The sequence below is a fragment of the Lissotriton helveticus genome, chromosome 7, assembly GCF_964261635.1.
Source record: "Lissotriton helveticus chromosome 7, aLisHel1.1, whole genome shotgun sequence".
Classification (NCBI taxonomy): Eukaryota; Metazoa; Chordata; class Amphibia; order Caudata; family Salamandridae; genus Lissotriton; species Lissotriton helveticus.
This window is the reverse complement of record NC_136068.1, coordinates 1,251,334,431-1,251,346,985: the sequence shown is the minus strand read 5'-3', so window position 1 is coordinate 1,251,346,985 and position 12,555 is coordinate 1,251,334,431. Positions and strand designations below refer to the sequence as shown.

General features: G+C 46.1%; 1 protein-coding gene across 2 annotated transcripts in view; it reads right to left on the bottom strand.

Annotated features, from left to right (window-relative positions):
• The window catches only part of MBTD1 (mbt domain containing 1), a 1,097,355-nt gene that overhangs the window by 825,050 nt on the left and 259,750 nt on the right, over positions 1-12,555 (bottom strand). For both annotated transcript variants that reach the window (XM_078654423.1, XM_078654424.1), the window contains exon 8: positions 4,443-4,531. In XM_078654423.1, the coding sequence (XP_078510549.1) occupies positions 4,443-4,531 (89 nt within the window). The remainder of the gene's footprint in view (positions 1-4,442; positions 4,532-12,555) is intronic.

The following is a 12,555-nucleotide window of genomic DNA, read 5'->3' as shown; positions in this document are numbered from 1 at the left end:
CCATGCCACCGGCCGCCCTAGGGCTGCTGAGGGTGCACCTTTGGTGCTACTTTGTTTCTCCATTTGCACTCAGCTAAAGTCCAGGAGCTTTGCTCCCACAAAGGAGTCTACCCCCAGAACCTCAACTCCCACTACCAAATACTTACCTCAAAACGATAACACTATTTTCCTTCATGGGATAACATCGACTGTTTTTCAGCCAAAAGTTTCCAAGTGTGGAGTTTGAGAAACTAAAGAAATTCCTGAAAATTGCATAATCTAACAAAAACGATTTTACTTACCTGTTTTCAGGATATGTCCCAGAGTAGAATCTAGGTATACTACTCTGTGTAAGCCTAGTAATCTGAAAAGTTACTTACCTGCTATTTTATTGAAAATCCTATTCAAGTCTATGTACTGCATTTACTAAGTATTGCATTTCTCTGCATCCAAACTGTAAATCAAATCAAAGCGAATATACAATTATCATTCAGACTGTATTTCAATTGCAGTACTACTGTAAAGTACTTATTGCTTACCAGTGCCAGGCTTGCTTGGTTCTAGAAAATAAATAACTAAAAGAATATTTTTATACAAAAACAATTGGTCTGAAGTTCAGTCTTTGAGTGTGTGAATTCATTTGCTGTCTGAGTGTATACAACAAATGCTTAACACTGTCCTCGGATACTGCCTTCCTGCTCGACCACACTACCACAAATGGAGAGTAAGGTTCTATCTTAACTTTACCTCTGCCTACCTTTGGGGTTCCACTGGACTCTGTGTTCACTATACCTCACTTTGGTATAGTATATACAGAGCCAGCTTCCTACAAAGGTCCATCCTCTTGCTTTCATTGTCTGGTGGTGGACCCGTGGTGGTTGGCACATTAGTCCTTTTTACTGGCCGTGGCTGTTATAATGGAGTCAGCTGCCACAGACCCCTTGATGTAAATAGGATCCTTGGAGGAGTGTTTTTATTTTTTCTCTCCTCTTGGTGTGACTGCCTTACATGTGGCAGGCTGCTTAAATGCCTCTTTTCCCTGATCTAGTACACTTGGCAGCATAGGAAGGAATTGGTTCCTTGATTGGGTAGGCATTAAAGTCTCAAGTAGAAAACATGATTGGAGTTCTTCTTTCTCACGTTGTACTCCATAGGTATTTTCTGCCTTTTTCAAGGGTGTACATACCAATATCATCTGGTGGTGAAGGCCTCGAAGGATAGGTATCAACAGCCTCTTCTGGGGAGTCGGTGTTGAGGTCTTGCCTTTGTAGCTCTTGAACCTCCAAGGTTTCAGAGTCCACATAAGTCTGTTCGTCGCTGTCTTCTTCTCAGAAAAATAATTCTTCTTCTTGCTCCTTGAGCGGTTTGGGGGTCGTTGGAGTCTGTAACTCCTTGATGCACTTTTCTACTTCCATCGATGTTTTCGGTGGTATCTTGAATTGCTTCATGCTTTCGTCAAACACTTTCCCCTTTGCAAAATACTTAACATTTCAGGTTCTAGCCTCTTCTTCTCCATCTCGGATGCGTGAGTTTCTCCGTCAAGAATTTCTGCCTTTCTTTTCGTTATCAGCGGCACCTACACGGCAGTCAAAGGCTGTTTTTACCTCTATTGTTTCAACATCGAAGCGTCCTTTTCCTTGAACGTCTTTCGACGTCTTTTATTTTTCAAGGGTCTTTGCAGTTACGGAGTCCTTGTCTAAGGATCCGACCGAGTGTTTCTCTTTGGATGCCACTGTGGACGTCGAGTGCTTTAACGCAGACGGTCACTACGAGGCCCATGAGTCTGTTTTTCAGCACTAGTCTAGTCTTTTTGACGTCGACGGTACTCTTACATCTCTCGAAGTTTTCTTTTCAACATCTATGACTTGGGCGTCTATGTCCGTGTCGACTTCTGGACCTTCGGCGACATTGTCCTCGTCTTCGCTGCAGAGGCCCAGGCCTCGCAGCGATGGTGCTGTGCCTTGCGCCCCTGCATGTTGTAGTTGGCTCGTCTCGGTCTTTCTCTACCCTCAAAGTTTTAGGGGTGAAAGCAGAACATGAGTTGTAATCTTCGCTTTGGTGATCCAGTGGTAAGCAAAGGTTGCAGACCGGATGTTGGTCCTTCTGGGGGCACTTATAGTGACAATTTTAGCAAAACATGAACGGTGTCTTGTCCATTACTGCTCACAGGGAGCCCGCTATATGCTGCACCTTGCCCTTTTGTCTGCAAAGGGTGTTCTTTTCACCTTTCGGCACCTTGATTCGAAGTCTGGTACGTCGAATCCTCATACCGCTGTTTTTTAAAGTTTTTTCCCTCGTTTTCGTCAATTCTTCTCTCCAAATATCAGTAGCTCCTTCCATCTCGATCCAGACCCAATGGCGGAAAAAATTAATCTGAAGATGGCGACCAGAGATGGGAGCTTCCGGAGGAAGCACGTCCACATCACAGGAGGACACCTAATGGTGGTATGTCGACACCCACCAACAGAAAAACAAGCATTGACAATGCAATAGGTCTCGCCTTTGATAAAGTTAAAGCCATTTGCTTTGCTAATGGTATTGAAAAGCAAAGCAAATGGCTTTAACTCCAGATGATAAATCCAGAACAGGTTATCAAAATGCCCTGGGCCTATTTGGCACCTTTGCAATGTGTTTTTTCTCAGATCTGGCTGAGAAACCCACTGCCCCCTGCAGCATTAATAATCACATCTGCACGTATACCTAAAAATAAATGCGGTTCACTGCCAGGGTGCGATGGTTATAGCATATATCTCAAAATAAAATGAAAAAAATATGCAGCCACCCAAGTGTGGCTGCCATATGCTTGTAATAATAATTTTAAAAAAGCATTCACTGATGCGGGCACTTTACTAGTGATGTTTTTAGATAACAATCCTTTCAGTTTTGATTTGCAATTATTATTTGCCAAGTAGACCAGAATAAATCACGCCAAACCAAGCGTTAGAATAGCAGATAGCTGCAGTGTTACAGTGTCACTTACACCCTTTTATTACAGCAACTTTCAAAAGGAGGTGGATAATAAATCATCACGTAGCAGAGCACACAACTGCAGGCAAAATAAATAGCTGCCATTTAAAGTTAATGCTATATGAATTGGCATTAGTTCCACACTCGTACCGCTGAAGCTGCTTTACCAGGTAACTAAGACGTGAAATCCAGCTCCGCCTTACGAAACAAGCTGTGTGTCCGTGTGCATGTGTTTCTTTTTCCCTGAAGCAATCAAGAGAATTTTTTGGTCTCTGTGTTTAATGTTGTGGTGGGAATTTGCTGACGCGACACATTCCTGCTACTAAGACTGGGCAACTGTCTGCTGCATTAGTTCAGTGGCTGAAAATTACCCATTGCTCAACACAAAAAGCTCATCATAGTTTGCCCACTGATGCACAGCTCAGGTAATCATTCATTCACTGTGCTGAAGCCCCGCTGCTTCATCCAAATGGCCGCCATGCTCGGGCGAGGGCCAGCCAGAAGCATTACTTCAGTGAAGTTCATCAGCTGCGCGCGAGTGCCCTTTCTGAGTAACGCTGTGCTACTCAGGGTGCATTGAAGCCAGCTCAGCTCTGTTTACTACAACACATTATCTTGTTCTTTTCCCTTCATGTTTGCGAAATGTTAGATAGATAGATAGGCCACTCATCGTTTACCACATTTCTTCCATTACAAAACAAGCAGTTTACAAGCAGTTTTACCTTGGAATGCTATAAGTGAAGCAACGCGCCAGACAGCCTGTCCGCAGCGGAACCAACCGGCGTCAAGGGTCTTAGGTCCCAACAGCACACCCTCCTACATCACGCCAAACCAAGATGGCGTCGGCCTGTCCAGATGGGCCGTCCGAAAAGTTGACAAGGAGGTAACCAAAAAGCCCGTTTTCCAATCACGTGCCATCGTTTAACAAACGATGGCACGAGCCACTGGAAAAGAGGGGCGGGGCTCTGAGTACACATCTGGAATTGTATCGATTACAAAAGGCCCTCGCATGGCTAGAGCAGCGCATGCGAGCAGCTAACACCAGGCAAGACTTAAAAAGGACAAATACAATAATTCCGGACCCAACCACTAGATGGTGGAATAATGTACAGCATGTGAATCCAGAAATGATTCATGCTACAAAACAGATGTTATGACAGAGTACCACTCATGGAGTACATTTCTAAATATGTATTAGGACACTATTTTTTCCTATTGTCTTATGTCAGCCTGCCCTTTTTCGGTACAATCATCCTTAACCCCCTTGCATAGAGTCAATGTCTAAAGAACTGAGACATTTTCAGGGTGATAAAAACAAAAAGTAATAAGTGGGCGGTAGACACATGTTTTAAATGGCTACAATATGGTCAAATCATAGTAAATGTTAATTCCTTGAGATATACCTACAATCAGACTGGTTTGTGTCAGTTACATTCACACTCAAAAGGTTTGTAGATAAAAATCCATAAACATTAATTTAAAAACACATTTCTTACCTTTTGAGAAAAATCGGGAGGGAGGGTTTTGGCACCAGTAAGTCGTTTTACTAAAAACACTTTCCAGTTTGTGTACTTGTGTTGTATAGCTGTTTAAAAATAAAACAAAGTAATCCATCAACAACATTTTAAAGAAAACAACATTTTAAAGAAAACGAAGTGGCATTTCTAGTTAATTATATATTTTTTAAAGCAAAAATCGTCTTTTAGGTGATGCTGCTACCCTTAGTCCTTGCTCGCCCTGTTTCACAAGTGGTTGGAAATAACCTGCTTCAAAGACAGAAATGGAAAAAAAATCGTTTGTTTAAAGTGACAGTTATTTTTTTGTTTTTACCGATGTTGGTGCACTACTGTGTAATTGTCACTCGGAGAAGTTCTATCCATCATATATACAGCAGCAAATACCACACCCCTTTTCCAGATCTTAAATCGAAACCTCAAAGTCCATGCAGGCCAGCACATGCCACTTAAGGGGATTTATGACTGGGTGTTCTGAAGGAGAGAGAACAAGGATTAATAGTACTTGTAGGAAGCTGGCTCTGTATATACTATACATCAAAGTAAGGTAAGGTGTGCACACAGTCCAGTGGATCCCCAAAGGCTTAGACAGAAGTTATTATCTACTTTAACAGAGGTTAAAGTAGATAATAACTTACTCTCTATTTGTGGTAGTGCGGGCGAGCAGTAAGGCTTTATCAGAGGGTAGTGTTAAGCATTTATTGTACACATTTAGGTAAGAAATGATGGTCACACAAAGACTGAACTCAGACCAATTGTTTTGTATAAAAATATTTCTTTGTTGTATTTTTATTTATAGAACCAAGCAGGACTTGGCAGAGGTAAATATGACTGTACTTTTCTAGACAGCTTGTTAAAAAGCAAGCTGGATGAATATATTGACTTTTCTTACAAGTTTGTAAAAATATGGAAATACAGTTGTAATTAATTTTGGATTTCTTCGGATTACTTTTCAGGATAACTTTTTCTACTCCGTGTGATATGCCTGGATATCACACTAGGACATTTCCTGGATAAAAGTTAAGTCAGTCAGTTTTGGTCAAAACACAGTTTCTTAGATTTTCCTACAATTTTCAACTCTACACAAACCTTTTTTCATAGAAAACAGTCAATGGGAAAAAATCAGGTAATCCGTTTAAAGGTGAGTAATCAGTCTTGGGAGTTAAGTTTCTGGGGTTGGTACCAGGGTTCCAAGAGGCTCAAGGATGCACTCAAAGAGCACCCACAGTGGCACTAGGGTGGTCAAGTGTAGAGTGCTGATGCCCAATGTTATCAAAAGGGGGATAGGGGCCTCTGGTTGGTGGCTGCTCACGGGCACGCCACTTGAATGTGGGAGCAAAGATCCTAGGGTTTAGCTGACTGACTGACTGAGTATTTCTAGAGTGCACTAATGCTGAGGCGTCTTGGCGCTGTGTAGTGTGAGTGACAATAGCGAGATTACAACAAACGTCCAAAAAGCCAGGTCTTGATATGCTTACGGAAAAGCTGATGGTTGGATATCAGCCTAAGATGTGTAGGGAGCGTGTTCCACAGCTTGGCGGCTAGATGAGAGAAGCGTTTGCCGCCCCATCTTGCCCTTTTGAGCTTGAAAGTATTGACCAGACCCAGGGAGGCGGATCTCAGAGAGCGGGTGGGTACATAGAAAGTGAAAAGGGGCCTCATTGCATCTGCACCACCTCCGAACAATGCCTTGTGTACCAAGCAGAGAGCTTTGAAGTCAACAAGACTCCTCACTGGGAGCCAGTGAAGCTGCACAATTGCTTTAGACGTGGGATGGTGTTTGGGCAGATGTAGCAGAACTCTGGCTGCCGCGTTTTGGATCGACTGAAGTTTGGCCAGCTGGCCAGTGTTCGCTCCAAGGTACAGTGCATTGTAGTAATCGATTCTTGACAGTATTGATGCTATTATCACTGTCTTTCTCAGATCAAACTGGATGAATGGCAGGATTTTCTTCAGACCCTTCAGGGTGAAAAAGCAAGCCAAAACCACTTTGTTAATCTGAGAAGCCCAGGATAAAGCCTTGTCAACAATGAAACCCGGGTTTTTTGCCTTGCTAACCGGCGAAGGGCAGGCACCTGCTGTTAAGAGCCACCACAGCTGGTTCCAGATGGACTCCTACTGCCCGAACTCCAGCACCTCGATCTTATCCGCGTTGAGCTTTAGGAAATTGGTGCTCATCCAAGTCATCAAGGTTGATATACAATTGGAGAAATTCCCTGCAGTTTCCGCCACTGACTCTTGTACGGACACGATCAACTGCGTGTCGTCCGCATACGACACCAGTCTGAGTCCCAAAGTGTGCATCAGTTTTGCCAGTGGAGTGACAGATATTAAAGCAGGTAGGGGACAGGGCCGAGCCCTGCGGGACTCCACCAGGGAGAGAAAAGTCAGCTGATTTAAGACCATCCTAAACGATAGCTTGTTCTCTCGTAGTAAGAAAGGAGGTGTGTAGATTAAGTGCTGTGCCGGTAATGCCAATTTCCTTAAATCTCTTTATTAGGACCATATGGTTTACCATGTCAAATGCTGCGGTTAGGTCGAGCAGAACCAGAATAGCTCTTCCACCCGCATCCATTACCCTGCGGACCTCTTCAGTTGCCATTAGGAGGGCCGTCTCCGTGGAATGTTTTGAACGGAAACCATGTTGAGTAATGTCAAGGAGGCCATTAGTTTTTAGGAATGAGGTGAGTTCTATATTCATAGACTTCTTTAAGATCTTGGCCGGGACGGGCAGACAGGAGATGGGCCTATAGCTTTTTACATCAGTAGGGTCCAATGTTGCTTTTTTTAACAAAGGACGGATACATAACCTCTGCTCCTGTCGCGCGGCGTTTTACATCGCTTGAGCTACGCTCTTTGCAAAAGACGTCCTGTAGCTGTTTTAAGGTTTTTCCGGGTCGCTATAGGGGCAAGAATCGATGCCCTGGGTGCGGATGGCTTCCCAGCTATGCCCCGGCCCCTCGACCAAACAGAGAAATTAACGGCGTGAAGTATTCTTGTTTGCTTTTAAATACTAGATCAGTATCCAGACACGCATTGGATATTTATGACCTTTTGGCGACGGAAAAGCCGCTCTGTCTGATGTTGACGGAGACTTGGCTGGGAGAATCCTCGAACCCTGATATAGCTATAGCTATTCCCCCTGACTACAACATTTTTAGGCAGGATAGATTGAAGGGGAGGTGTGGCGGAGTGGCGAAGAAATGCGCCACATGTGTGATCCTGCCTATGGAGGGCATCACAGGGTCTGAATCCCTTGCCTTTTCTATTACACTGGCGCCTCACCAATTCTTTAAAGGCCTCTTAGTTTATAGGCCACATGGACCGGCTGGTACCTTTTTCGATGAGCTCCAGTCGACTATCTCGGTGCTGGCCTTGAAAGCGGAACACTGCATTTTGGCCGGGGATTTCAATTTCCATATGGACGTGCGATCGGACCCTGACACAATCAGATTGCTTGATATTACGGCCCCGCTCGGCTTTGTCCCTTATCTCCTTGGACCTACGCACGATAGCGGCCATACTTTAGATCAGGTCTTCTCCACGTCCCCCTTGGAGGGGATGGCTCTCTTACCAGTGCTTTGGTCTGACCATAGACTGGTCAAATTCCAGATCCGAGGCACTTTGAAACCATCTAGCTCCGCTCCTAAACAGCAGGGCCGTGCTCCTAGACCGTATCATCGTGTGACGCCAGACATGCTAGCGCAGGCTGCTTTGGACCATCCTTGCCCTCTCTCGGGAGATTTAGAGAGGGACGTTGACTCCCTGCAAGCATGGCTATTGGATAGGCTAAACGTTCTAGCCCCAGTGATGACCCCCCGATTAACACCTAAGCGGGTCTCGGCTCCTTGGTTTACTGCTGCGCTGTCGGTTTCTCGACGGCAGTGCAAGGTAGCGGAAAGAGCCTGGCGCGCACAGTACGACCCTGAGGCAAGGCTAGCCTATAGGACTGCGGTCAAAACTTATCGCGATATCCTCCGAGAGAAAAAAGGCTATTTTTAAAGGAGGATTGAGGCCGCTTCTAATTCCTGTAAAGAGATCTTTACAATCGTCAGGGAATTTACAGTCCCTCGGTCTAACGCCACTCAGGTTGCTCCTTCTGAGTCCTGGGCTTCTGATCTTGCAAATTTCTTTACCAACAAGATAAAGCTGATCCAAGATTCCTTTCCTCAGTCGGCGGCGGTTGTTTCAGCCAGCCCCGAAGATGGGTCAGTTTTACAGGCCCCTACGGGTCCAGTCTTGGTAGCCTTTCCATCTATTTCAGTTCCTACCTCATTGGCATTTATGGGCAACCTTAAATCTGGGTCACCTCTTGACCCATGCCCTGCCAAATTTTTGGCAAAAATGGCGGAAGTCATAAATCCGCTGGCGAACCCGCTCCTGAACCTCTCTTTGAGTCAGGGTGTGGTTCCGCAGGTCTGGAAGAAGGCAATGGTCATCCCTTTGCTCGAGAAGCCTGGCCTTGATTCGGAAGTCCTGGCCAATTATAGGCCTATCTCTCTCCTCCCTGCGCTCACGAAGATTCGGGAGAAGCATGTGCATATTGTGTTTCCAATTTTTTGGAGTCTCATAATGTACTGCACTCTACTCAATCTGGCTTCCGCCCCAATTTAAGCACCGAGACGGCGCTGTTGGAGGTGTCTGAAGCCATTAAAGAGGCACTGGACTCGGGAGGTAAAGCCATGCTTGTCATGCTGGATTTGTCGGCGGCTTTTGACACCGTCCCCCATGAGGGTCTCCTCGCCAGACTCTATGACATCGGTCTGAGGGGGACGGTGTACAACTGGTTTGGGTCATTTCTGGCTGGCCGCCGGCAAACGGTCTGGGCCTCACCCAGCTCGGCCGTGATGCCGCCATTGGGAGTCGGAGTTCCGCAGGGTTCTGTGTTGAGCCCGACTCTTTTTAACATCTTTATGACCCCTTTGGCGGCATTGGCTTTTGGGGCCCAGATCGTATCCTATGCCGATGACACCCAGCTTCTCTTTTCGTGTAGGAAAGGAGAAGATTTTGATGGAGAGAGTATCCGCGAGTGCCTTGGGGCTGTTTTTAAATGGTTCCAGCTGAACAGCCTCAAGTGCAACTCAGATAAATCTGAGGTACTCTTCTTCGGTTGTCCTTTTGATCCGGATTGGCAGACATGGTGGCCTGAAAACATGTTCCCTCCGTCTTGTTCTTCCCAGCTGGTCAAGAACTTAGGGGTCAAGATAGATAAGGGTCTGACGTAAAGATCTCAGATCCTTGGTCTGACGGGAACATGCTTCGGTCTCCTCAAGATGCTCCGGAAGTTTCTGCCTCTACTTTCAGAGGAGCACAGGAAGACGACAGTGCAGGCCCTGATCGGTTCAAGACTGGACTATTCCAATGTCCTCTATCTGGGCCTGCCGGAATATCTTTTGCAGCGGCTGCAAGTCGTCCAGAACTCAGCTGCGAGGGCGATTTATGGCCTAAACAGGCGAGTCAGGGCTGCTAGCCTTTTGCAGTCGCTTCATTGGCTGCCTATCCGGAAGCGGATAGTTTTTAAGGCCTTGACCTTGGCCCATAAGGCTCTTCATGCTGTGGGAGCACAGTATCTCCAAAGGAGACTTGCCTTTTACCACCCGGCCCGATCTTTAAGATCCGAATCTTTACTTCTTGCGGTGGTCCCGCGAGTAAAAAGGGCTCGCATTGGAGGCCGCTCCTTTGGGTTGCTAGCACCACAGCTTTGGAACACTTTGCCTCTCGCTCTTCGTGGTGCTACTAATCTGTTTACCTTTAGGAAGGGCCTAAAAACTTGGCTTTTCGCCCTTTAGGGTATTTTAATTAGTTTTATTATTCTGTGATCTGTGTTTCTTTTATGGCTGTGTTGTGTTACCTTTATACAGGTTTTCAATAAAGCGCCGGGACACTAGCCGTGCGCTATAAAAGTCAATGTCATTACTGGCTCAAGAAAACATTCGCATATATCCCCAGACTTAAAATCTCTAAAATGGCTGCCTTTTGAAGCCAGAATACAGCTAAAAATTGCAGTTATGACACACTCGGCCGTGCACCACAAGGCACCCAACTACCTCACTCAAAAGTTGTCTATATCAGGAGGGTCGAGATCCAATCGAAGTACAAAAAATCTACTCCTGAAACCTCGTAGATTCCGGAAAGAAAAAACATACAAGCGCTCCTTCTCAGGAATGGCACCCAGGATCTGGAATGCGCTCCCTCCGGAAACCAGGCGTATCTCCTCCACTGCACTCTTCAAGAAAGAGGTGAAAACAATCCTTCTGGCCAAGATCTCCTGAACTTTATAGATACTGGATCTGAGACTCTGCATCGCTTTGTATCACTGATCACCTTGTTCTTTGGCACTATACTCCTACTTGATGGTGACACTACTACGCTACTCTCTTACTACCGACCAATATATGTTACACTTTGGTGTATTGAATCACCCTCCCGATGCCCCCACCCAGTGCTATCTCTATCCTAAGAAATTGGTATAAGCCATCCACACATCCAAGGTTTTACCTGAACCCTTCTGTAGTGGGAGCAATGACTTGTGCCGTCTTATATTACTTGTTTACCTGATTGTATTTTGATATGTTTCTGTACATTACTGTTATCCTACTATGTTAGTGATTACTATACTGCTCCCTTTAGCTTGTTCATTCCTGCTGCCCCTACCCCTGTCTCTGTGAGGCGCTCTGATATCTGTAAGGATCTTGTTCGCGCTATATAAAACTTTGAATAAATAAATAAAATATATAACATAACATAACATACAGGCCTTCTTCCACTGAGTGGGGTAGATACCAGAGGATACGGCAAGATTTAATAACGGGGCTAGCCGAGTGCTGATTTCCTCTGGGATAGTATGCAGAATGTGCGGCGGGCAGGGATCTATCGGGGAGCCAGATTTGGTTTGTAGTAACAGTTCTACTACCCCATCTACTGACAGGATAGAAAAGTGTACTAGACCATTCTGAACGGTTGTGGTCAACGTGTTGTGTGAAATGATGTCACTATCCATGTCGGGAAAACCCCTGTATACCGACTGCACCTTGTCTTGGAAGTGAGAGGCTAATTCATCAATACATTTTTGGTCAGGGGTATAGGTTTCATCTCTGGGGCATTTCAGGAGAGAAGCCACAGCTTGAAAAAGCTCAGGGCAAAGGTAGATCAGATCTAGCATACAAGGTGCACCCTCAGCAGCACAGGGGCGGCCAGGTGCAGGTTGCCGATTTGGTGTTGGATGCCCTGTTGTTTTTAACGGGAGTTGCCGGTTTGGGGTTTTGGCTGCAGGCTCGGTCAGGGAAGTCTTCCGGGAGGAACCAACCACCGGGCAGGTAAGTTGGAGAGGTCGGAGATGTAGGTGCAGCTCAGGTCCTCTTCTCCAGGGCGAAGGCAGCTCGATGCAGGGGTGGCATTTGAGGTCGGATTTCACCTTACCGGGCCACTTGCGGTTTAGGAGTTCTCCATGCAGAGTCAGCAGGTGACGTTGGAGAGTCCTGAAGGGGTAAACCCACAGTGTACTCAGACTCTAGAGCGTTGGGGGACCTCGCTGGGGCCGGTGGGCCACTCAGGCCATAGGCATCTGGTGCAGTGGTGGTTCCAGGCATCTGGTTTCTTTGTCACCGGCAGGGTTGGAGTCTTTCTTTGGTGTTACTTTTTTAACAGAGCTGCTGTTCACAGGAGATCCGGTATTTGTTCAAGGTACTCAGTCCTCCCAGGGGTTCTGGAGGTCGATGGCTGCAGTACAATCGATTTTTGGCGCAGGACATCTGGAAACTGCTGACGGGCCAGTAGGGCTAGGGCCAAGTCAGTTTGTCTCTGCAGTCTCCTCTGCTGGGCATCTTCTTTCATCCTCCTTCTTCGTAGATTGCGGGAATCTCCCTTCTGGGTTCGGGGATGCCACCTAAATACTGTATCTAGGCGGCGTTTTAGGATCTTGAGGTCAGTAGACAATGGGCTAAAGACCTTAGGGTGACTACAACCTTAGTGCGCTCACCTCATGTGGGGGAGTGGGCACAATCCCTAATCCCAATTGGAGAGTGACTGCCACCTGCAAGATTGCGGATACTGAAGAGTGGGCTTCACCTCTCCTCCCCAACCTGAGGGGTGAGGT